At 37.3% G+C, this 27,907-nt stretch overlaps 1 protein-coding gene across 2 annotated transcripts in view; it reads right to left on the reverse strand.

The window, feature by feature from the left end:
* The window catches only part of LOC117409029 (glutamate receptor ionotropic, delta-2), a 612,251-nt gene that overhangs the window by 317,523 nt on the left and 266,821 nt on the right, over nucleotides 1-27,907 (reverse strand). For both annotated transcript variants that reach the window (XM_058996844.1, XM_034014543.3), the window contains exon 3: nucleotides 575-859. In XM_058996844.1, coding sequence (XP_058852827.1) covers nucleotides 575-859 — 285 coding nt within the window. The remainder of the gene's footprint in view (nucleotides 1-574; nucleotides 860-27,907) is intronic.

Raw genomic sequence — 27,907 nt, forward strand, 5'->3', positions numbered from 1 at the left:
TGAACCATAACAAGTCTGGCCAAGATATTCAAAGATTTTGCGAAATTATGCAACCTTTATGCAAATCTGCTTGCGTTATTAATATATTGCATATATTCACAAGTCTGTGAAATTGAAAAAAAGTTACAGGGAAAATGCTAATATCACAAGGCTGCAGAAATGAATACATTTAAAATGAATCTAAACAGGAAATTAATCGCAGCAGACTACACCCGATGCAGTGAATTTGCATATGAGATGACACAATGCGTCCAAAAGCAGAGTAGGGGCAACTTTATTAAAAAGGAGATTATAATAATTGCTGGCAGTTGTTAAAAAATAAAGACAAATAGATGCACTTGCAGAATTATTCACAACTCCTTCTCCAGTTGTCACTCGCAGGCACAACTTTTTTCACAACTCAAGGCAGAAAATCCCTGTGCTCCCTTTGGTGGGTAGGGGAAAACAGTAAAAGTACAAACTTTAAAGCATATAATAAAAGCATATGTAAGATGCAGGCTGTCACAGTAAAATTAAGTATTACTATTAATAGCAAATAGCAAATATAATAATTTCAAATAGTAATAATGATTACCGTATTCCGTGTCATAAAAGATGATGAATTTTTGCCAGGCATATTCTGCAACAACTCTGAGAATGACCTCATTAAGGTACACTGGCGGACGCACAAACAGAGTGTAGTCTTCGTTCGTTAGACGGTGGATGATGCTGCAGCTGGAGCGGGGCGTCCCGGCTGGGGCACGCTGGATGAAGAGGTGGGGGATGTGCATGGCATCTGCCAAGGACTGTATAGATCCTGCTGACATGCAGCCGATGGAGCTGACCAGTGCTAAGATTCCGTGATTCATGAGCTCACAAGCTGAAAAGAGAAAGAAGAGAGCATGAAATAATAGAAGACCATCAACCTACAACCAAGTTAAGCACATTGTGATAAAACCACACACGTTTCCCACCTCTTGCTAAAATATACAGCATGCAGCAAGGATGAGTTGGAACAAGTCAGCACTTCCAATGCTGAAACAAGCAGAAAAATAAACAAAAGCAGCACTCTGATATGCAAAGTGCACTGGCTTGAGCCACAGTGGTGTTTGTGGAAGGGCAAGGGTATGACACCCAATGAAAAACAAGCTGTTTAATCATGCTGCTACTGTGTCAGCTCTACACTACAAAGAGGTGCTCCCTTTTTGAACCTGGATAACCTAAAAGAGAAGTAAGCCCTGATTACTGAGGTCCCCCCTTTGAGTTTTCCAGGCCCCTCTTGAAACAAACTGAGAAAGACAAAATAAGGTAGGACATAAGCAGACGTATTAAGTGCATCAAGAAAATACACGCAATCAGATAGCTCATGAAGAAGTTTAATCCTCAGTTCTGAAATGGTTCACAGGAGTTTAGAAACACATCTTGGATAGTCTTGTGTTTCTGTCAATGTGTTTGTGTGTTCCTGGAATGAATAACTGACCTAGACGTTTAAGACATGTCTAAGCTCTCTGGAGCCTGTCTGGCCCCAAGAGACCAGAAACCAGTCCTGGTGAGTACATGGATTTTTCATGTTTGAATATTTTTTCAAAGAATACTGAAAGATTCTTTAATTGTAATCATACTGTGAGACTGTATAGCTATAGAGAAATCCCAAGAGTAATTTTCCAAATTACTTTGTCTTCCATACAGGGGAATGTGCTTTATTTACATCAGTATATGTATTATATGTATTGTTTAATCTGGTGGCTAGGTTTAAGATTTTTCTTTGATACATATTTTTGGTATACTAATCATATACTTAGAGCAAACACCAACATGATAATTTCAAGTTCAAGTTTCAAGTTTTATAATACTGACTAAACATCAACATCAAGCGGTGTATGTGTTTCAAACAAAACCATTGATTGACAACAGCAATAATTCCAGGGGTAATTAGGTTAAAATTAAATCTAATAAAATTGTTGTTTTCTTAAATTAATCTAGTCTTTACAGTGATCTGAAAAAGAACAAAACTGTACAAAAAAATATTGTAACATTATTAAACTAACAAGAAACTATTTAGTTGCAGGAAGATTCTAATTCAGTCAGAGATCCAGCTGCCTCAGGTGCTTAATACTAAAGCAATCCACACAGATTCACGAGTGAGTGACACTGAAAGCACCCCAATTACAGAAAGCAAACTACAAGGATTCATTTAGCAAGGCCTTCTATGGTTCTATAAATACCCCAGATGCGCATACAGTAATTGTAAAAAAATGTATTATTATATAAAACAGTAATACCATAGTCTACATGTATAGGAGCACCTGCTAAGAGAACACTTTGGCTTATGGAACAACATGGTGGTGAAAATGAATTTTCCCCATTGTAAATGCTCTGCCTAAAGGAACAGGAACTTCTCTTTAAAGAACACCTTTTTGGTGCTGAGAGCTATTAGTTGCTAACCAAATCAAAACTGATACAGTACTGTTTTGTAACCTGATATTAAAATGGTTTATTCAATTTTTTCAAAACTGACTTGTCATCAAGAGAGTAATCTAGAGCTACTTCTGCATTTAACGTGTGTAGGGGTGCTGTGTTAATAACCATTGTGTTCAAATTAATTTTTGTATTCATTCTTGTATTACGGTTAGCCACTGCTATATTTTTATTGTATGTAAGGGTGTTTTGTTAATTTAGTTGGTCAGTTACTTTGTTAATGTTAGTGTAACAGGGGGGGGGGACCTGACACATGCGTGGGACTGCAGGTAGAGGGCAGCAGTCTCATAGGGTCCGCCAGTCGTTCATGGCGATGACACGGAGAGGTGGGGAAGAGGGTGTGTGTGGTTTCCCTTTCTCTCAGTGGCTGAGAGGCGGGCCTTGGGTGGCTGTGTTTGGGAACACAGTGACACTGACAGAAGACGTCAGTTTTCAAACAAGAGCGGGGCAAACCTGGCTGGGGAAAATAGACTGCCTTAAAATAATTTAAAGAGGGGGGCTCCCGAGTGGCGCATCCAGTAAAAGCACTCGCTAGAGTGCAGGATGCTCTCTATAGCCTGGATGTCGTCGGTTCGAGTCCAGGCTATTCCACAGCCGACCGTGGACGGGAGCTCCCAGGGGGCGGCGCTCAATTGGCCGAGCGTCGTCCGGGGGGAGGGAGGGTTAGGTCGGCCAGGGTGTCCTCGGCTCACCGCGCACCAGCGACCCCTGTAGTCTGGCCAGGCACCTGCGGGCTTGCCTGTAAGCTGCCCAGAGCTGCGTTGTCCTCCGACGCTGTAGCTCTGAGGTGGCCGCACGGTGAGTCTGCAGAGTTTAAAGAAGCGGGCGGCTGACGGCACACGCTTCGGAGGACAGCGTGTGTTCATCTTCGCCCCTCCCGAGTCAGCGCAGGGGTGGTAGCGGTGAGCTGAGCCTAAAAATAATTGGGCATTTCAAATTGGAGAGAAAATAATAAAAAACGAATTGGCAACGACTACATTTAAAAAAAAAAGAAAAAAAAAAGAAATAATAATTTAAAGAGAAACAAATAAAAAGAAATAATCACGTACATGTTTAGTTATACAGGGAACTCTGGCCATCCCAGTGTATAGGGTAACTGAGCGTAGGACGGCGGCCCATTCTGACCAGCTTAGGGCCAGTGGGGGCACTGCGTAAGCAGAACTTTTGTTTGTAGTTTTATTACTGTGTTTTATTTTCTCTTTTTCTTTCGCCTTTGGTTTTCATTATTATTTACAAGCACTTGTATGTGCAGTTGCCTCTGTACCTGTATTGGTAACACCGTGGTTCTGGTTACTGTTGTCAGTATCCAGACCACGGACAACAGCGCCCTCTGCTGGTGGAAATAAATCAGTGCGCCTGAGCAGCATTACAAATAAAGTACTGTCTCCTTGTGTCAGTGAATTGCCCACCACCCTTCCACAGTTAGTTTGTCAGTTAGTTTATTATTATAGTTTATTAACATACACTTGCCTATTGCTTGTCTCTTACTTCTGTTCATTTCATATGTTGATGCATGTGCGTCGTGACATAAGTAATAAATACGTCAGGTGTCAACACCCCTCGGGAAGCAAGCAAAATGTTCTGTTAGCCAGAGACTAGTACTGTACCACCAGAACTCCCCCAGTCACGTTTTAGGATTGATACACAGTTGCATGCCACGGAATTCACAAATAAATGTATTCTACATTTTTAAGAATATGAAATATGAAATACATAGGCCTGCACATATGCAATCTGTTCACGTTGGCTGTCTTGCTTGTTTTGCTGGTCATCGGCAATGCTCCAAGTTGCATCATGTTGCCACGTGCAGCTGACCTCTTGACAGGCTGTGCGTTGGAAAATGTATGATATTCATTTTATAGACAGTAATGCCAAAGAATGTCTAAAACATGTGTGATGTTCAAATAAAGAAACTGAAGATGTTAAACTGCAACAAGCTATGGGTCATCTGAATTTCATGGGTATTGAACAGATAAAATGAACCTATAACTAGGGTTGGCGAACAGTTATGAATACCATTAACATTCCAAGACATTGCTCTTTTTTTTTTTTTAATTTGGCAAACTCAGACCATAACATGGTCTCATTTGAAGTGCTTTTTAAAACCCAAAAAGTAATGACTAAAGCTAAGGTTTACAATTTTAGAAAGGCAAACTATGAAGGTATGAAACAGAAGTAGATTGGAGTAAAACAGAGAAAACATCCATAGAAAAAGAATGTCTGTTTTTAAAAAATATAGTATTAGAGGTGCAAAACAATTACATCCCAAAAGTAGACAAATCTAAATCTAAAACAAAATGGCCAAAATGGTTTAATAGAACAATTTAAAAGAATATTCAGCGAAAAAAAGGCACTTTACAGAGCATTTAAAAGGGACCAAAAACAAAGTACACAGAAAGAGTACTTGGAACTGGAAAATTTCAAATGTAATACCAATCCACAAAAAGAGAGACAAAACCGAACCAGGTAACTACAGACCAATGAGCCTGACTTCTATTATATGTAAACTTATGGAAACTATAATAAGATCCAAAATGGAAAATGACCTGTATGGTAACAGTATCCTGGGAGACAGTCAGCATGGTTTTAGGAAAGGGAGATCGTGTCTAACTAACCTGCTTGCTTTTTTTGAGGATGCAACATCGACAATGGATAATTGCAAAGCATATGACATGGTTTATATAGATTTCCAGAAAGCTTTTGACAAAGTCCTGCATAAAAGATTAATTCTCAAACTGAACGCAGTAGGGATTCAAGGAAATGCATGTACATGGATTAGGGAGTGGTTAACATGTAGAAAACAGAAAGTACTGATTAGAGGAGAAACCTCAAAATGGAGCGAGGTAACCAGTGGTGTACCACAGGGATCAGTATTAGGTCCGCTGCTATTCCTAATCTACATTAATGATTTAGATTCTGGTATAGTAAGCAAACTTGTTAAATTTGCAGATGACACAAAAATAAGAGGTGTGGCAAACACGGATGCAGCAGCAAAGGTCAACCAAAATTATCTAGACAGCATTCAGAACTGGGCAGACACATGGCAAATGACATTTAATAGAGAAAAATGTAAGGTACTGCATGCAGGCAATAAAAATGTGCATTATAAATATCATATGGAAGATACTGAAATTGAAGAAGGGAACTATGAAAAAGACCTAGGAGTTTATGTTGACTCAGAAATGTCTTCATCTAGACAATGTGGGGAAGCTATAAAAAAGGCCAACAAGATGCTTGGATATATTGTGAGAAGTGCTGAATTTTAATCAAGGGAAGTAATGTTAAAACTTTACAATGCATTAGTAAGACCTCATCTAGAATATTGTGTTCAGTTCTGGTCACCTCGTTACAAAAAGGATATTGCTGCTCTAGAAAGAGTGCAAAGAAGAGCGACCAGAATTATCCCGGGTTTAAAAGGCATGTCATATGCAGACATGCTAAAAGAATTGAATCTATTCAGTCTTGAACAAAGAAGACTACATGGTGATCTGATTCAAGCATTCAAAATTCTAAAAGGTATTGACAATGTTGACCCAGGGGACTTTTTCAACCTGAAAAAAGAAACAAGGACCAGGGGTCACAAATGGAGATTAGATAAAGGGGCATTCAGAACAGAAAATAGAAGGCACTTTTTTACACAGAGAATTGTGAGGGTCTGGAACAAACTCCCCAGTAATGTTGTTGAAGCTGACACCCTGAGATCCTTCAAGAAGCTGCTTGATGAGATTCTGGGATCAATAAGCTACTAACAACCAAACAAGCAAGATGGGCCGAATGGCCTCCTCTCATTTGTAAATGTTCTTATGTTCTTAAAATAAATAAATAAATAAATAAATAAACACCAAGTTATGGTCATAGTTGACTCAATACAAGCACCATTTACACAACACAGATTGTTCTTGTTTGAAAAACAAAACTTCATTAATTAAATAGACTCCATTACGTTTGTATGAATAATCTGTCTAACTATAATGACAAGTTATGGTATGAAAAATTTACATCATGCCTACTAATGGGGGCTTGGTGGTCCAGCGGTTAGAGAAAGGGGCTTGTTACCAGGAGGTTCCAAGTTCCACCCAGTGACCCTGAGCAAGTCACTTAACATCCTTGTGCGCCGTCCTGAGGTAAAACCAAGGTTCCATTGTAAGTGACTCTGCAGCAGCAGTTGTGATGCATAGTTCACCCCCTAGTCTCTAAGTTGATTTGGATAAAAGTGTCTGCTAAATGACTACTTAATAATAATTAACTTAAGAAGGCTACAGAAGGCGGCACTGTATTGAAACATGTATGTATATTGAAACTACAATAAGAGCAACTAAATGTCTTTGCCATGAGTGTAGGTTTTGCCAAGACTACATTTATTTTTCTATTAATAAAATAGTAACACAATAAAAAAAAAGCTTTTTCTATCTGCATAGAAGGTAATTTGAACTTTGTTAAGTTTGCCTGGCTGAGGCAGTCTCTGCTTTGAAGACCAGGTATTTGTGTTTGACGGTAGAATAAGTTACAGTTAATAAAATGAGTCTCCCAAATAAAAGAAATTAAAAATGTTGAATAAGGAAAACAATAAAAACTAAATTAAAACCAGGTTGTTTGAATGATGTTACATGGTAGAGTACTGGAGTGTGGATAAATAACATGTCATACATCCATTCAGCTGATGCAGAAAAGGATAAAAGATTGTCTTTTAAGCATCTGTAGTATTTTATTTTTAGGCTTGCTATATTGGAAACTATACTTATAAATATCACAAAACACAATACTCAATGCTGCATTGCCCGGGGAGGCCAGTTCACCATCGCACAGGGATGCCTGCACGACACTGCACGGGTCTTTGTTATGTCCAGCAGCAGCAGTTGTGCTGCCAGAAATTCTGGGGCAGGAGCCCAAGAAAAGGTAACCACCAGCTACAGAGAAGGGGGAAGAGGTGAGGAGACCACCTCCACCTGCAGTAGCTGCACTGCCGGAGTACACAGCGCCACCACCACTCCTGCACTGAGATCAGAATGGCAGCTGCCAGCGCCAACGCCACGTCCGGAATGCCCAGCACCTCTGCCACTTCCGAAGTGCCCCACACCTCTGCAAGATCCGCCTTTGCTGGAGGATCCAGCCTTTCCGCTGACAGCATTGCCGCTGCCAGGACTGCCCCGGCTGGAGGAGCCAGCCTTGGCGCCGTCAGCAGATGGCCGACCTAACATTTTCGCTGTCGGCATTGCCGCTGCCAGCGTTGGCCAGGACTATAGCCAAGACTTTGGGGCTTTTAAGGGGGGAGGTGGCCTTTAAGGCCATGTGTGCTGTGCACAAGGGGGGAAATGTGTGATGGGGTAACCCCCACCCCTGGGTGTATTTTGGGTTATTTGGTATAGTGTGAGTTATGTAGCACAGGTGATTTAAAATGTATGTTTGTGTGGGCACGGGGAAGTCACAAGTTGTTCACGTGCAGGCTTTTTGAGGTCAGCTCACCCATGGTTAAAATCACTCAACATCAAACCTGCAACACTTACAGAAAATTAATGTCTCAGATCAGACAGGACAATACGTGTGCTGTGTAAGTGCTGCTACTGCTGTAACATGTCACTATTGTCCAGCCAAAAACACTATGTCAGTTTGCCATGGACTGCTTTGCCTGCTATGCAGTCTGCTTGTCAGGCTGTCAGTCTTCATCACTTTTCAGTGCTATATTTCCTAGGAATAAAAACTGCCCAAAGTTATTGAATGAGGCTTTCCAGGAAGTCACTCAAGTGAACCACTGCAGATGCATAACCGCATAAAAGGGGCTGGAGAATTGTAAATCTTTTCCTTCGCTTGGGTTTTGACGAGGAAACTGGAAGGACCGGGAGATTGCCCAAAATAATTAAAAGAAAAGAATTTGTGAGTGTTTTGTTTGTTTGTCTGTTTAGTAATTGTCTGTGTTTGTTATCACCAGATGGCTAAACACAAATCCGGAGCTGTCGCCAAGGGCCAGGACGAAACCGGATCATCACTGCACTACCGTCACGAATAAACATTGTTATCAGCACTTGTTTCACTAATAGCACGTATTATATTGTACTTCACCACAAGCACTGAGAGCACTCACTTTGGAACGGTGATCGTGTGTGTCTAATTGTGTGTGTTTTGTACCGTGTTTATTATTTGCGGGACTGCAACCCTTTGTTTCATCACTGCGCAATACACATTGTTGTGTATTGCCAGCTCTTTATTATTTACTGGCAGGTCATCAGACCATTGGGTTATACACCATTAAATCATTTTCACCCGTACTTTGTTGTCTGTGTGTTCTTGGAATTACAGTATCCGCACTGCATCTGCTATACACCTGCTACCACTTACCACTTTGCCACACTTCCCTATAAATATTATAGATACCTATGCCACAAATCACCAGTATCCTGCTAAAAATAGCTAAACCACTCCTTTTATCCTGTCCCCAGTTACTCTGGGTGCCCCACATTCTCCAGATGTCACAGAATGAATGTACATAATTCCAAACAATGGATATCATGTTGAAAAAATATGCAGGAAAGCGTGCAACACAGGAGGCAGCTACAATAATAATTAATAGGTAGTTATGTTTTTTACTCCTGTCCTTCATAGTGCACCAACATTAGACACAGACTACTTCACGCACAATCAAGAACTGCACTGCTGGAAACCTTACTCAAGATGCCACCCTGACATATCGATGCAAATGCAGGTTGTTGATTAGTCTGGTAGTCCAGTTGAGGGACACCTCATTAAAACAGATGGATCTGTTTTTCATAATTAACTCTAAAAATAATGATGCACCTTTATAATGATCATGGTGGCATTTTTGGCATTTTTTTGCCAATTTACCTTTTCCCAGGACTGAGAACCTTCACAAACTACCTGTGCAGACTTATATAGCAAGTATCCATATGGTATAATTGCTTATTGATTGGCATGATAGACATTCAGTTTTGCCACTGGACCATAAACTGCTATACCAATCGATAATCCCTGGTAATGTCCTATAAGGGTCTTGGGACTTATTGCTGAAGAATCCTGTGAAAACATCAGAAACTAAAACCAAGCACACTGATGCAAATTTTATAGTGGAACACTGCAGGTTAGAACTTCTGAATTTAAGGCTGTGGAGGATCATAATGCTACAGTGTCAGGCTTCAGACTTTTTCACAGGAGCTTACAGCAGACTGCAGTGGGCTTGTTGAACCAGATATTGGTATATAAGGTACAGTCACAGACAAAGGTATTAGCAACCAATGCGTATTATACCATAATTCAAGGTAAAAGTTTAAGGACAAGCATTTAGTAAACTTTAACCACTTTTTTGTAAAACAAAAAGCAAAATACACAATGTCTAGTAATTTCATAAATAATTTTATTAAAAAAAAAAACACTCCTTTAAAGTATTCATTCATGAGAAAAGTATTTGGCACCTCTGCTTTAGTATTTTGTGTGTTCTGCTTTTGCTTTTATTATGGCTTTCAGATGTTTATGAGAATTCTTTCAAGTGCCCAATTATTTTACTCTTGATTTCCTCCCCAATTTATAATGTCCAATATTTTTTTTACCCTCAGCGCAGAAATTCCCAGGAGAACTAAAGGTTCGAACAAAGGTCCTCCGATCCCACAACTAAGCCAGTTTTATCTTTTACACCCAAGAACTGGATTGAGATCTTGTGATTGCGAAGGCCATTCCATTTTCAAGATGTCTGCCAATCAGCCTACGAGCAGATGGCATCATTGTACTTTGTAGAATGTTTTCATACATGGCTGCATTCATTCAATCTTCAATCACATGACTGTCTCCAGTCCCTGAACTGCTAAAACACCCCCATATCATGACCAAATCACCTACATGTTTAAGTGTAGGTAAAGGTTTCCTTCATTGAAGGCTTTCCCTTTTTTTCCAAGAATACTGTAGTTCCATTTTAGTTTCATTGTACCACAGAATTTTGTTTAAGAACATTTTCTTTAAAAGTGGTTTGCAGCGAGGTGTATACAAATCTTGTGTACCGAGTCCTTTGTACAGTACGTTTATGTTTCTAACTGTATAAGTCATTGGCTTTTAATCTTGGATTCTCCTACTTGCTCTACCTGTATTTTTTTTTGGATGTCCACTTCTTTCAAGCATTTCAGTTGAATGTTCTGGATTATTGCTCTAATTGAGGATTTTGGTATTCCATTTTTGTTTGATACTGTTCTGTAACTATTTCCTTTGTTGCAGTTTGGTACGAGTGCTTTTTTCAAACGTGAATCCTACTTTTTTGTCTTGACCATCATCTGCTGTGTTGTCAAAACGTTCTTTTTCAATTAATAAATATATTTAATTAGTTCTATTACAGACTTTTTTTTATGTAAAGATGCCAATACTTTTAAATTAACAAATATTTGAAATTGCTAAGTGCTTTTTTTTTTTAAAACACCCATATAGCTGGTATTTACAGCATTGGTGAAACAGCTGTTTAAATGTGTAAAACCTTACTCCCAAGCAAGACAAACTGAATGTTTGCATATCAGGATGTAGTTTTGCTTAGTGAATATGGCACACATCGAAAACTGATTGAAATGTCAGCAGTCAAAAGAAATATTTTAAAAAATATTTTTTCAGCCACATTCAACCTAAATGTCACATATATTTTTAATTAAACAAAATAAAGTTATTTATTTTTTTATTGTGTGACATACTTTGCAGCCAGCAACCTGCTTTCACAATGGTTAACCATTTTAAATGATAGAAAACAATGAGTATACAGTTTATAAAGCAGAGAATGGTTATGGTTTCATATTTCATTACAAAAAACAGCCTCAGGTTTCAGCCTCCTTAAAAAATAATTACAATTAAATTAATTTCAATGGTCCAGCTTGAGAAGTCAGACAATGCCATTCCCTACCCATCACATCTCAGTATCTATGGTAAAAGCCTAACCTGGATGCAGCTGAGTTATGGGTGGTATGGCATTTCCTGACTTTTGTGGCTTCAAGCTGCAGTAGCGCACGACAGGGTGTGCGGCAAGACATATCTTACCAGGCACCTGGGTGTGTTGCAAGGCACGAGGCTTTGGGCTGAGTACATTCAACCACCCAGAAGAGCATTAAGATATGTCTTGCTTTACACCCTGTTGATGGTTATTGTGTATAAAATTGCTCTATGTTTATTTTGTAAAAAAAAAACAATATGATTTCAAACTTTAAATATGTTTTTTATTGAATGTATCCTTCTGCAACTGTAAAATAGTCACCATAAAGTATGTGGCTGTAGAGACAACAAATTGAACAATCTATTACTGCTGAATTAAATTGTTCATTTAATTTTTGTAGATATGCACATTTATTTGCTTATTTATTTTTATACTGCATCTTGAATATGTTGTTTTCCTGTAAAGAAACTACAAAAATGTAGAATAAAACTGCTTACCTTACCTGGTTTTATACACAATAGTATGTGCATTTGATGCTTACAATCATGCTTTGCACCTTAATTGTAAACAGCAAGCCTTCATTTGTTCCCACCTCCAGTTAGGCTCAGAGACAGGCAGATTTGCTGCTGTGTGTCACTCAACACAAACAAAACTGTGTGCTGCATTTTAATACACACTGAAATCCGTAATTGCTACACTTTTGTTTATTATTTCTTGACTCTAAACTGATTTTTTTTAAAAATGTTATACACAATCTCTTCGTTGTTAAAGTTCAATGCAACCACGTTCTACTCCAGCTATAGAAACTGCTGATCAAGGTCAGTAGCTCTATTATTTCATGGATGCTAACATTCATGGTTGCCAATAAAGATAAGTCTGTGGTTGTGTTCAGGAAAAAAGTTGAGGGGAGTACAGTATATTGTTCACTTTATCTAGTTGCTGACTAAGTTATCAAACTGTCTGCTGTTAAGTGTATGTTTTTGACAAAATGTGTTTATACAATAGTTTTTGTGTTTAAGAAAAAATTAGTACAGAAATTAGCCACAATATTCTAAATCTCCCACACAATCAAAATGAAAAACAAAGGAACATTGTTCAAATATCCCCCTTGAATATATATATATATATATATATATATATATATATATATATATATATATATATATATTGTGAGACAGTGTAGTCCTGGGGGAAAAAAGGACTACACTTCCCAGAAGAACACAGGCTGAAAAGTCGTAATTATGTTTAATTGTTTGATTAGCAATGATCCCCTGCACCTGGCTATCATTGTAAATTAGAGCCAGGTGCAGGGTATTTAAAGAAAGCAGTCTGTTCAGGGCTGCTGGTGTGTATAGGAGCCCACTTGCTAGTGTGTTCAAGCGTAAGAAGGAAAGGTAGTGTAAAAACCTTTCTGTTGTGTGTTAAACCTGTGTGGTGTGTTTTTTTTGTTTGGCAGGTAAATGACTTAGCCGTCCTGCAAGATAGATTAGGCTTGTGTTGAGTTTAGTTAGTGCTCTTTTAACCTCCATTTCCTGTGTCCTGGGTTGTTTTTAAAGGGGCAAAAAAATCAAAACTGGTGAAGTTCTTTTACTATATATATATATATATATAAATAAAAAATATATCATTTTGAGGCTAACATTTTTACTGGTCATTTGAGTACAGGAGGAAATATGTCACAGTGAGGAAATAGAATTGTACAGCATCAATCACGCATCTCAAGTGTGACTTAATCTGGTGTCAGATTTTATTTAATAAAATCAAATGGATGGTTTCGGCATAGATTAGGCAGTGGAATGAGCAAGCTTTTTTTTAAATTAACCAAATCATTAAATAGCTGTCTTTTTTGCCTTTTAACAGCAACAGTATGACAAGGAGAGGCTGAAGAGTATTGTCTTAAATAATCTCCTTTCTTGTCCACCCGACATTAGACATGTTCATTCGGGCAGCAACTGACACAGATATGCAGTAAAAGCAAAAACAAATGGGCAACTGTACTTCCTGTATGTTCAAGAGTAACCCCAATTTGCATAGTTTACCATACCTCTTCTATGCTTTATTACACTTTGCTATGCTTCTACTATGGTAATGCATTATAAAGGTAAACTGCAAGAGATCAGCCTGAGCAAGCAGACCTGGAGCATTTGTGCAGTGGTTAGAGCCCTGGGTTGCAGCATCACATCTAGACCAGCCTCCACTGGTACATCTGATTGCCTAGTCCTCACCCACAGGTCAGCAAACTAAACTCCGACACCCACCAAGTCACTTCAGTGCATTCTTTTGTAGTTTATTCAATTTTGAACGGACTGAAATTCATAACTGAGAACATTTAATTGAAAGGAAGAATGTGTTAAGGATGACATCTATATATCATAAATAGACACAATCCCATAACAACAGACATAAAGTGATAGAAAAGCACTGTCTATATCCAATACTATATTTTTGTTTTTCTAAAAAAAGTCTCCAGTACTTCCACAGCCTATACATTCTCATAGGATATTATGGGCCATATTTTCAAAGCATTTCTTAACATCTTGAACTCCTATATATTTTTTTTATTTTTTTATTTTTTTTAAAAAAAAGAGGTAAAATGCCAAACAAGAAGTAATATAAAGACAAGTTCTTTTGAGCACTCTCAAGGTGTTTTTTCTCGGAATTTTTTCTCTTTTCAAAAAAAAAAAATAAATTATATATATATATATATATATATATATATATAGGAGTTAACTAAAGAATAGAGGAAACCCTTTGAAAATAATTAATTCCACACTGCTCGACAATGATTAAAGTCAATAATTTCACACACTGAGAACTAGATTTAACATAGTGTACAATATTTAAAATGACATAATGTGGTGAGTAAAGGATTCCTTAAACACAGAATAAGACAGCTAATGCAAGATCTTAGGTATGTTAACTGGGCCAACATACATGATACCAATGACATTTTGTACTAAAGGTATATTTTCTCAGTAATTGTTCCAATCATACACTAAATAAATCCTAACCAGAGCTGACACTTTATACCTTTAGTCTCCTAACAATGGGCAATTGTGTGCTAACCAAATGTATTTGGGACACCCGTTTACAAAACAAATTCACAGCTACTGAAACACGTGAACTGCTTTTTTTTGGTGATCACTACATTTTTCAGTTGTCTTTTAATTAACATTCAATCCCAACTCTTGTGAGTTTAATCGTTCTTCAAAGACTTAATCAAACAATCATAGGAAAACTTGTCTGCACTTGAAAGTTGACAGGGTATAGCATTATAAAGGCTAGACTGACCCACATGAAAAGACAGGAAGGCTCCTCTAAAGGTTAAATTCCAGTTGAATATGCTGTAGCCCGGGAAAAGATTTATTAAAATAGACCCACTGTGCCATGAAGAAAAATGCTACTCTACAGACATGTTTTTCACAATATGTATTATTATTATTTATTTCTTAGCAGACACCCTTATCCAGGGCGACTTATAATTGTTACAAGATATCACATTATTTTTACATACAATTACCCATTTATACAGTTTGGTTTTTACTGGAGCAATCTAGGTAAAGTACTTTGCTGAAGGGTACAGCAGCAGTGTCCCCCACCTGGGATTGAACCCACGACCCTCCGGTCAACAGTCCAGAGCCCTAACCACTACCCCACACTGCTTATAAGCAGCTAAATAACGTTAGCCCTGTCCATATTACCAACGTGTTGTGAACACAGAATGTGAACCATGAGTTGTTAAAATATCTAAAACTTAACTGTTGTGCCTTAAAATATATATATATATATATATATATATATATATATATATATATTCTGAAATGATGCATGGCTGCTGTTTATCAATTACCTTAATTGACTGGTAAAACATTTAATCAACTCTAAAAATGCCCAGTATTATCCATTTTGAACGTTAAATATATACCTCTACAGTATTACATTTTTCAGAAATAGATTGTCAAAAAATGAATATAAAATAATAATTCAAGTGTAAACTGTAATGCTGTGAAGTTGAAGCTTCAGTGCAGATGCATTAATAAAAAAGAACGCACAAAAATATCCTCATAACTGCTTTTTATTTGAAATCCTGTACATGCCTCGAGCTAGGGCTTCTGATTTTCGGTTTCAACCAATACAAATATAAAACGAGATGACAAGAAACTGCTTTAATTTAATTTTTGTAGATATGCACATTTATTTGCTTATTTATTTTTATACTGCATCTTGAATATGTTGTTTTCCTGTAAAGAAACTACAAAAATGTAGAATAAAACTGCTTACCTTACCTGGTTTTATACACAATAGTATGTGCATTTGATGCTTACAATCATGCTTTGCACCTTAATTGTAAACAGCAAGCCTTCATTTGTTCCCACCTCCAGTTAGGCTCAGAGACAGGCAGATTTGCTGCTGTGTGTCACTCAACACAAACAAAACTGTGTGCTGCATTTTAATACACACTGAAATCCGTAATTGCTACACTTTTGTTTATTATTTCTTGACTCTAAACTGATTTTTTTTAAAAATGTTATACACAATCTCTTCGTTGTTAAAGTTCAATGCAACCACGTTCTACTCCAGCTATAGAAACTGCTGATCAAGGTCAGTAGCTCTATTATTTCATGGATGCTAACATTCATGGTTGCCAATAAAGATAAGTCTGTGGTTGTGTTCAGGAAAAAAGTTGAGGGGAGTACAGTATATTGTTCACTTTATCTAGTTGCTGACTAAGTTATCAAACTGTCTGCTGTTAAGTGTATGTTTTTGACAAAATGTGTTTATACAATAGTTTTTGTGTTTAAGAAAAAATTAGTACAGAAATTAGCCACAATATTCTAAATCTCCCACACAATCAAAATGAAAAACAAAGGAACATTGTTCAAATATCCCCCTTGAATATATATATATATATATATATATATATATATATATATATATATATATATATATATATATATATATATATATATATATATTGTGAGACAGTGTAGTCCTGGGGGAAAAAAGGACTACACTTCCCAGAAGAACACAGGCTGAAAAGTCGTAATTATGTTTAATTGTTTGATTAGCAATGATCCCCTGCACCTGGCTATCATTGTAAATTAGAGCCAGGTGCAGGGTATTTAAAGAAAGCAGTCTGTTCAGGGCTGCTGGTGTGTATAGGAGCCCACTTGCTAGTGTGTTCAAGCGTAAGAAGGAAAGGTAGTGTAAAAACCTTTCTGTTGTGTGTTAAACCTGTGTGGTGTGTTTTTTTTGTTTGGCAGGTAAATGACTTAGCCGTCCTGCAAGATAGATTAGGCTTGTGTTGAGTTTAGTTAGTGCTCTTTTAACCTCCATTTCCTGTGTCCTGGGTTGTTTTTAAAGGGGCAAAAAAATCAAAACTGGTGAAGTTCTTTTACTATATATATATATATATATAAATAAAAAATATATCATTTTGAGGCTAACATTTTTACTGGTCATTTGAGTACAGGAGGAAATATGTCACAGTGAGGAAATAGAATTGTACAGCATCAATCACGCATCTCAAGTGTGACTTAATCTGGTGTCAGATTTTATTTAATAAAATCAAATGGATGGTTTCGGCATAGATTAGGCAGTGGAATGAGCAAGCTTTTTTTTAAATTAACCAAATCATTAAATAGCTGTCTTTTTTGCCTTTTAACAGCAACAGTATGACAAGGAGAGGCTGAAGAGTATTGTCTTAAATAATCTCCTTTCTTGTCCACCCGACATTAGACATGTTCATTCGGGCAGCAACTGACACAGATATGCAGTAAAAGCAAAAACAAATGGGCAACTGTACTTCCTGTATGTTCAAGAGTAACCCCAATTTGCATAGTTTACCATACCTCTTCTATGCTTTATTACACTTTGCTATGCTTCTACTATGGTAATGCATTATAAAGGTAAACTGCAAGAGATCAGCCTGAGCAAGCAGACCTGGAGCATTTGTGCAGTGGTTAGAGCCCTGGGTTGCAGCATCACATCTAGACCAGCCTCCACTGGTACATCTGATTGCCTAGTCCTCACCCACAGGTCAGCAAACTAAACTCCGACACCCACCAAGTCACTTCAGTGCATTCTTTTGTAGTTTATTCAATTTTGAACGGACTGAAATTCATAACTGAGAACATTTAATTGAAAGGAAGAATGTGTTAAGGATGACATCTATATATCATAAATAGACACAATCCCATAACAACAGACATAAAGTGATAGAAAAGCACTGTCTATATCCAATACTATATTTTTGTTTTTCTAAAAAAAGTCTCCAGTACTTCCACAGCCTATACATTCTCATAGGATATTATGGGCCATATTTTCAAAGCATTTCTTAACATCTTGAACTCCTATATATTTTTTTTATTTTTTTATTTTTTTTAAAAAAAAGAGGTAAAATGCCAAACAAGAAGTAATATAAAGACAAGTTCTTTTGAGCACTCTCAAGGTGTTTTTTCTCGGAATTTTTTCTCTTTTCAAAAAAAAAAAATAAATTATATATATATATATATATATATATATATATAGGAGTTAACTAAAGAATAGAGGAAACCCTTTGAAAATAATTAATTCCACACTGCTCGACAATGATTAAAGTCAATAATTTCACACACTGAGAACTAGATTTAACATAGTGTACAATATTTAAAATGACATAATGTGGTGAGTAAAGGATTCCTTAAACACAGAATAAGACAGCTAATGCAAGATCTTAGGTATGTTAACTGGGCCAACATACATGATACCAATGACATTTTGTACTAAAGGTATATTTTCTCAGTAATTGTTCCAATCATACACTAAATAAATCCTAACCAGAGCTGACACTTTATACCTTTAGTCTCCTAACAATGGGCAATTGTGTGCTAACCAAATGTATTTGGGACACCCGTTTACAAAACAAATTCACAGCTACTGAAACACGTGAACTGCTTTTTTTTGGTGATCACTACATTTTTCAGTTGTCTTTTAATTAACATTCAATCCCAACTCTTGTGAGTTTAATCGTTCTTCAAAGACTTAATCAAACAATCATAGGAAAACTTGTCTGCACTTGAAAGTTGACAGGGTATAGCATTATAAAGGCTAGACTGACCCACATGAAAAGACAGGAAGGCTCCTCTAAAGGTTAAATTCCAGTTGAATATGCTGTAGCCCGGGAAAAGATTTATTAAAATAGACCCACTGTGCCATGAAGAAAAATGCTACTCTACAGACATGTTTTTCACAATATGTATTATTATTATTTATTTCTTAGCAGACACCCTTATCCAGGGCGACTTATAATTGTTACAAGATATCACATTATTTTTACATACAATTACCCATTTATACAGTTTGGTTTTTACTGGAGCAATCTAGGTAAAGTACTTTGCTGAAGGGTACAGCAGCAGTGTCCCCCACCTGGGATTGAACCCACGACCCTCCGGTCAACAGTCCAGAGCCCTAACCACTACCCCACACTGCTTATAAGCAGCTAAATAACGTTAGCCCTGTCCATATTACCAACGTGTTGTGAACACAGAATGTGAACCATGAGTTGTTAAAATATCTAAAACTTAACTGTTGTGCCTTAAAATATATATATATATATATATATATATATATATATATATATATTCTGAAATGATGCATGGCTGCTGTTTATCAATTACCTTAATTGACTGGTAAAACATTTAATCAACTCTAAAAATGCCCAGTATTATCCATTCTGAACGTTAAATATATACCTCTACAGTATTACATTTTTCAGAAATAGATTGTCAAAAAATGAATATAAAATAATAATTCAAGTGTAAACTGTAATGCTGTGAAGTTGAAGCTTCAGTGCAGATGCATTAATAAAAAAGAACGCACAAAAATATCCTCATAACTGCTTTTTATTTGAAATCCTGTACATGCCTCGAGCTAGGGCTTCTGATTTTCGGTTTCAACCAATACAAATATAAAACGAGATGACAAGAAACTGAGGATTGGTCTTGCTTGCGAGATTTAAAGCTATATTACAGTACCTCATGCTGTTTTCTTTTTTCAAAGAAAATTCACAAAACTGTCTTTGTTTCCGATGTATGCAAGCGGGCTCCAGAGGAACACACGTCTGAGAATATTTACAGTACATCTGGAGGAATAAAGATGCTTTTACAGACTGATTAAGCAGTACACATTTTTAAACAGTGTGGCCTCTAAAGACTCAACACCAGATTGTGAGCTGCAAAGCACTGTCTATGCTGGAGACAAAATTAAATCATTCATCATAGATGAAAAATTGATTTAAAATGGTTTCTGTATTTCAGCCAGACAGTTTAATCAAAAAAGTGTGTTATATTGACCTACAAACATTTATTTTTGGCATACCATCCTGGGATTCAACAAACTAAATGTAAGGAAGCTTAGACAGCCTGCCAAACATAAAACATTGGACTGACTGGCAGCTACAAGCATGGCATTCAAACTGTGAATCTCTTAAAATAAATATTCCATGTTAATACATAAATTATAAACCCTTGTTTGTAGGCTTCTGAAAACCAATAACAAGTTTCAATAGCTTTCTATTTTACTAACATAAGACTCAAAACAATGGTTACTATGGATTTGTAATACAGCCTATTGCTGCCTCATTAATCTTTAATTGTACCCATAAACACCTACAGTACTCATCTATTTTTTTTCCCAATATGCATTGATGAAAAATGGAAAAAACAATGAAAATGTTAGAGCATTACCGGTTTACAATCTCTAGAAATATAAAAAGCAACGACTTCGGTACTGTGTGTTTGGCCTGATTTTAGTTTTTTGAAAAAGTCAGTGTGCAAAGTGTTTTTTAAATGTATTTATTTATTTATTTTTAATAGCTACATACAGTGTTGCTATTTAGCTTTTTAACCACCATAACAATGTAAGTAGTCATAAGTTACAAGGGAGAAAAGCCACCCAGCTCTTTACTATATATCTCCTCCAACACCATTATTCATCCTATTATACAGGCCCACTATTATGAATCAAGACCTGCATAAATACAATTGTTTTGCAGGGTGCTATAATTTTACATCTTAATTTTACACTAAAATTATTATTTGTTTTTTATTTAGAAAACGTATCCTGTTTTAAGTAAATAGAAAAAAAGGCCTATTAGAAAAATAGGCCAAAAACAATCAAATAAAACTTGTTGCAATAGACAAATGACACCTCCTTCTGCTTGGAGATCCCTTGGCAATTTCCGGAAAATACTCAAATTATTCAAATAAAGCAAATTAGTATTCCTAGGTTTGTCATGTCCAATATAAAATACTAGCCCTATTATGAGTGTGTTTCCTACTAAATTCTTTTCACGGAGGGTCAGCTCTGATGAGCTGGGGGCTGTAATTGCTGTCCCTGCAAAGCTGTGCAATTATGATTACAGACTTTTTATTTATTTCACTTCTGTTCTGTCATTCTGCTAAACTTTATACTTCCTCCTCCATGGAAAATAAAGATTAAAATATATATTTTATTAAACACTAAACAAACACAACTAACAAAACAAAAGCTGGCCTAAACAGTGGCCAAGCGCTGCTCCCACTAAAGTTTGAGTTTGAGTGGGATTAAGAGTCCTCTAAATGAATCCCTTACTTACAGTTGGGGTTATGCCGGTCTACACCCAGTGATAACCCATTTCACACAGCAGCTGTGAGGGTTCTCCACACATTCATCTCCTGGTTGCTGAGACAAAAGGAACAGGGTTCTCGACTTCTCTTTTATAGCAGGTGGCCAGGGTTAATTGACATTTAATAAACCAATTAACACCTGGCCACCTTCCACACCTGTCTCATTATACAGGGATTCCAACTACGAGACCTGCCATATCTGGCACACACTTAGATGTAAATAAAACTACCCAATTTCCATGTGCAGGGCTTCTGCTCTGTCACAGTCCTCATGCTGCTCTGCCCACACCAAATATGACATTCAAGTACATAAACCAAAATGGAAAACAATTTGGAAATAAAATACTGACTAAGTGATTCCAAAGATGTAACCTTTAATAGGAAGTGGAACATGATTCTAAAAATGTGATTCTTATATGATTCTTACCATAATTCATCACACTAAGATAAGAGGTTCTATAAATTTATAAAATGGCAATCAGTCAATCTCATTGACTAACAAGTGTTCCAACCTGTGCAGATATGACACCATAGCAGCACAACTTGGAACTTTTAGAAACACTCTGTCTGATTCACTTAACAGTTGGGCAGGGGGTTTACCTGACTTTTCCTCGTGCCAAACATCGTGTTCTTCCCTTTATCACAATTGGATCAGCAGTTCTCTAGGTATATGGAATAATGTAAGTGTGAATGTATACAGGGGCAGCAGTGTAGAGTAGTGGTTGGGGCTCTGGACTCTTGACTGGAGGGTTGTGGGTTCAATCCCAGGTGGGGGACACTGCTGCTGTACCCTTGAGCAAGGTACTTTACCTAGATTGCTCCAGTAAAAACCCAACTGTATAAATGGGTAACTGTATGTAAAAATAATGTGTAAAAAAATAATGTAATTGTATGTAAAAATAATGTGATATCTTGTAACAATTGTAAGTCGCCCTGGATAAGGGTCTCTGCTAAGAAATAAATAATAATAATAATACCTATGCATCCCCATTGATGATAATGACCATGTTTACATCTTTTACAATGATTAAGCTGAATGCTATGACTACATTTTAAGTACTTATACTAGTGGACTGTACAAAGAATTGAAATGAATGACTGATTTTTAATGGCATTCATAATATACAAAGACTACTGTAACATGATTAAAAAAAGCAATTAAAACTAGTTATTTAACAGTAATTAATTATTGATAGTACCATATTTGCTCAAGTAAAAGTCTACCTCGTGTAAAAGATTCGGGTATAATTTTTTTTTTTTCCTTAAATATATGTATTAGATATCCTGACGGCGTTTGAGTGGCAGATTTGCAAAAATAACTTATATTATATAAGCACTTCTACCTAGAACCGCAATGCAGTACTTGTTTTTTTGTATAGCCTACAATCAGGCCCGTATTAAGGTATCTGGAGGCCCAGGGCTACTAACATTTCAGGGGCCCCCCCAACCCCCCATAATACTGTACAATCAGCTGTTTATTTATTTATTATTATTTATTTCTTAGCAGACACCCTTATCCAGGGTGACTTACAATTGTTACAACATATCACATTATTTTCACATACAATTACATTATTTTTTACACATTATTTTACATACAATTACCCATTTATACAGTTGGATTTTTACTGGAGCAGTCTAGGTAAAGTACCTTGCTCAAGGGTACAACAGCAGTGTCCCCCACCTGGGATTGAACCCACAACCCTCCAGTCAAGAGTCCAGAGCCCTAACCACTACTCCATGCTCTGCGCTCATGCAAAATCTCATACAATACCAACACAATCATGTCATTCGAATAGGCAAGGGACAGCGTTACCACTCACATCACAGTAGCTATGGCATGCAAAATAGTATGGTAGTCGGCACTACCACTAGCTCTCATTACCGACCGCATCGTTTCGAATTAAATCAACGCTAGTTGTAGTCGGTGGGACCATGTTATCAGGCAGCGCAGCATGATATGACATTAGACAAAAACATAGTGTAATCGGCGCTACTCTCAAGCCTCCATTACCATTGCTAGATCTTATGCTTCTTGCCTTCAAACTTGAGAATTCCTTAATAATGTCCGTTAAGTCCATTTGGCGAAGCAGGTCATGTTCAATCGACATGAGACTTAAATGATTGAGTCATTAAATTCAGTAATTCAGTAATTCATTAAATTCTCTCTGAGGTGGAAAAATTATTCTGGCAAATAAGGGGGCCCTTGCTCACCCAGTGCGATCTCACCTTCTCGGTTATTGGACCCCAACATGCTGTATCGGAGCTAGCAATAGCATTATCTGTTTCGTCAGTTTCTCCCGCCTTAAGCTGGCAGTTAAATGGCTCGCTCTCATTTTTCTCCTCTGCTGTTGTGGCTGTGCACTCAGCACTAACCGACTCGCCGCTCTCTGCGTGCTCCTCTGACTCATGTGGCTCTTCCTCACTTTCATTCTTCTGACACTGACTTTTAAAGAATGTAGTTAGTTTTGGGGTACTGATTACAGTATAAACTCTTTAGCTAGTTTGAGTTTATTGATTTTTCTTTTTTTCGCACCGCTCTCGTATTTCCGTGACATGTTTGCTGCTAGCTACTCAGCTTAGCTTATTTTAGTTGAACGCCAGTGGGTATAGCTAGCATAAGATTTTTTTATTGTGTCAAATAACTACGGCATGCCAAAAGGACACAAAATGTTTTAAAAAATAGGCAAATTGTTTAGTTTAGTCCATGCTTTTTTATTAGCCAACCGTTATCAGTTTGACTTTACAGGAATGGCGGGGCCCCCCTAGGAGGCGGGGCCCTGGGCTTCAGCCCATATAGCCCATTGGCTTAACACGGCCCTGCCTACAATAGTATTATTTTAGTATACAAGCCCCACTCCAGTTCCTTTCTAGCCCACACGGAAGTATGTATTTCAGTGGAATGTGGGGGGTGGTGTGGTCTGGCTATAATTCAATGAAACTGTGTCTGTGTTTTACGTGACAGCTCCTGGATGTATACAAGTCTGGGATTATTTTTTATATATATAAACAATGTCACAGAATTATTTTCGCCAAATCTTGAGATGTTTGTGTTTTGATTTGAGAGAAATTAGAAGCATTTGCTCTGGCAACGAGGATTTCCCCACAAGGTGCTGCTGTTTCCCACAGAAGCACTATGCTGCATGGTCACACAGTAGAAAATGTAACATTATTATTATTATTATTATTATTATTATTATTATTATTATTATTATTATGCCCCTTCATAGCATTCATGCTGCCGCCGGTCACTGCAATCAGTAAATATAAGCTTTTACTATAAATTTTAGATCGGTTCATATGTTTGCTCGTGGATTAGTCGACCCCCCAACTTCAGGATTGTGTTTTGGGTTTAAGTTTCTCGACTTATACTCGAGCAAATACGATAAATTATATTTTGAAAAGGGTGTTTTGACAGGTTTACAGATCTCCAGTCTGAGTTACACTATAGACCACAAGAGGGCTGAAGCTTTCAGTACAACGGCAAGAAGACTATATCAGAATAATAAAAGCAATCCACCAATGTCTTTGAGCTGCACACTTTATTTTATGTTGTTCCTATTATTAACCGGTAGAGACTATTCAGTGCCTATATTATGGATATGTCTTAAAATGAACTGCAAGCTCACTGTCATGTGTACCGTTGATATGCAAAGAAAAACTGTATTACTGCAAATAATTTATTACAACTATATTACATAAAAGACCATTTAAAATGTCTTCTTAATTGCTCAGTTCTCTTAGTGCCTATGAAAATATGTACCATACTAATGGTAATGACATCCAAAGCACATTAAAAACAAAAGAGCAAAAAACAAACAAACAGACCTCTCATGGATTAGCTAGTCAGGCAGAACACCCATTATGGGTTTCCCAACCCTGGAATCAAGCGGTGATCTTCTTAAATAAACATTATTATAACAAAGGTTATGTTCATCAAAATATATTCTGGTTATAGTGCATGACAAATAGATACTGTATGACAGTGTTACTTTCTCATACTGATTCATTGCAGAGAAACAGGAGCCAAGCAAAGGCGTTATAAATGAATTCAAAGAACCACATTGCAGTGTCTTCACTGCCTTATTAGCATTTGGTCCATGTATATGGTGTAGTGCAGGGCTTCAGCTTCAACCTTTATACAATATGCTAGCTCAGGGTCCTTGGTAGACACCTCGTTGCTTCATGGATTCATATACTGTCCTGCCATCCCAATTCAAAGTGGCATTACCAATATAACAATGGAGATGATTCAAATGAAGCAAACAGGTGAGCAGCCTTTCCAAGTGGCTTTTTCTGCATCATATTGCTCTCCCAGATAAGCAACAATTCATTTTCTTTTCACCAATAAGAGTGTACCAGTGGGTTTCTAACTGTCTGTTTGGTAGTGTGACAGGGTAGTGTTGCGGGCCCAGGTGGTATCGGCAGGCAAGAAGACTCAGAGGCAAAGAAGCTGTAGTTTAAGCGCGGCTGGGTGTTTTAATCAACAAACACAAATAAAAATACAAAACAAAACACTAGTGCTCACAGAGCAAAATAAAAGGTTAAACAAAAACAGGTCTTGCACACCATAAACAAGAAGAAAATAACCGGCTCAAGGGCCAAAACAAAACTGTTCAGGCTGGGAAGAGCCTTCACTGAGCTTTATCAACCAGAGAGAAAGAGAGAGAGAGATTATTCAATTAGCTCCAGCCACATTCAATTCAATTCAAATTGGCTTTATTGGCATGACAATAAAAATAATTGTGTTGCCAAAGCACATACATGGCATAACCGAGTGGGGGAGCTGCAGGGGGCTGTGTCTGCAGTGGGGGAGTTGCAGGGGGCTGTGTCTGCAGTGTGGGGTCTGCAGGGGGCTGTGTCTGCAGTGTGGGGGCTGCAGGGGGCTGTGTCTGCGGTGTGGGGAGCTGGCTGCTGTTCTGGGTCTAGTACCTCTGGGTTTTTTTTCTCCTTCTCAGCCAGTTCTTTTAGAGCCTGGAAATCTTTCTCGAATAGTTCAAGGCTGGCCTCAGTTCTCTGAATCATAATAGTGCCATTATAATACACATTGATGCTGAGCCTTGTGCTGTCAGGGTCAGTTTCATCTCCTATACGCAGTTGCCTTCCTTTGCAAATCCCTCCCAGCTTGATATTACTATGTGCTGTGCAGAGGGCTGTGTGCCAGGCAGTGGGGTGCTCTGTAGAGAACAGCAGGTTGGTTTTGGTCCTCTTGCCCCCAGCCAGGCTGCAGTCTGCTATCATTGTCTCTGGGGACTCCTTCATTAGCTTGTTCTTATACAGCTTCTTTGCCTTTGCACTGGTGACCTAATCAGGGTATAGGATTACACTGCTAGTCTGGCCCCTCCCATTCTGCAGGGCTAAATTGATACATTTATCCATTCCGACCAACTGCCAAATACCAACTGCTTTTAGCTGCTTTCAGTAACTGAGAGTTTTTAGCTATTAGGTTTTAGTTAATTTGTTGTATTAAAAAGGCTTACCTTTTATTTTCCTCTTCAGTTCTTTTCTTTTTTCTTTCTTTCTGTTTATTTCAATTTGTCTGTTTCTTTCTGTTTCTTTCTATTTCTTTCTGTTTCTTTCTTTCTCTTTCTTGTTTAATTTTCCTGGAGGTCTTATTTCTTTTCTTTTCCTCTTCAGTTCAGTTCTTTTCTTTTCCTTTCTTTCTATTTCTTTCTTTCTTTCTTTCTTTCTTGTTTAATTTTTCCTGGATGTCTTATTTCTGTAGTAAAGTTTTCCATTTGTTTTTTATTTGTCCTTACTGATTTATATTCTTAATTCCCACAATTAAATTTACTCAAGATTAACAATTTTTTAGTTTAAATTAAGAGCTCACCTTGCTGCTGCTGCTCTCTCTGGTAACCTCTCTCTCACACATGTATTTTGAGGGGGGTGGGGGTAGGAAATTAACCCCATCCCTGCCAACCACCACCAAAACACCACAAAACAATTATTTACAGACAGGGCCCTGCCCTGCCACAGCTAGCTATCACAGAACTTAAATCTTTCATTGCCTCTAATACCCTTAATTCCAATTGAGGGGAAAAAAACAACAGACTTTTTGCATTGCCAGTAATGAGCAATTCATTAAAACCCTCAGCACTTTCATAACAAAATAAATAACCCATGGTGAATGTATATTCTGTCAAAGATTAAAAAATGTGTCTGCAAGCTTGAAAATGTCAACAACAAATCAGAGCTATGGTACCAAGATTGGTGGTGATGATCGACTAAATGGCAAACTACATTTGTATTTTGGCCTTTATGTTCAGTATTCCAGGACACAATACATCACTGATTAACAATAACATGGGCCAATGCCATTTCAAACTATATAGAGCAAAAGGAGGCTTGGTTTAGTATCATTTGATCTAAGTTTCAAACTTTGAATAACCGTAAAAAATGAATAAAAATAACAACTGGGCAGTTCTGATGTAGGGATACATGTGGTCTTAAAAGCATACATTAGTTTGTCAATGTTAAATCACCATACACTACTAGCAATTGGACATTTAAATACAGATTAATACAATGTAACAGTTATAGATTTTAGGATAACTGAAAGAAAAAAAGAATAGAAAAACAACAAAGCAAAATTATCCATAGCAATACTTGTATAGGCCTTGAAGAGGTCTTGTCAAATTAGTATTCAGTTATTCACTAATTATGTGTTTCTTCAACTAAAAAGACTTTCAAGCAGAATTATTGCCAGAATTTCTTCTGAGCAAAGTAGCTTTCTTCTTCCTTATTGTCATAGCCGTCCATAAATATCAAAATAACTAAAATCAAATGAACCCCAAACCTATTGCAATTTGCCATGCACTGGTTGGTCTCAGACTGCAGCTTTTAGGCCAAACATTCACCAAGCTCAGCCAAACATTCTACAAGTTCTATTTTTTGG

Source organism: Acipenser ruthenus, chromosome 2 (genome assembly GCF_902713425.1).
Source record: "Acipenser ruthenus chromosome 2, fAciRut3.2 maternal haplotype, whole genome shotgun sequence".
Lineage (NCBI taxonomy): Eukaryota > Metazoa > Chordata > Actinopteri > Acipenseriformes > Acipenseridae > Acipenser > Acipenser ruthenus.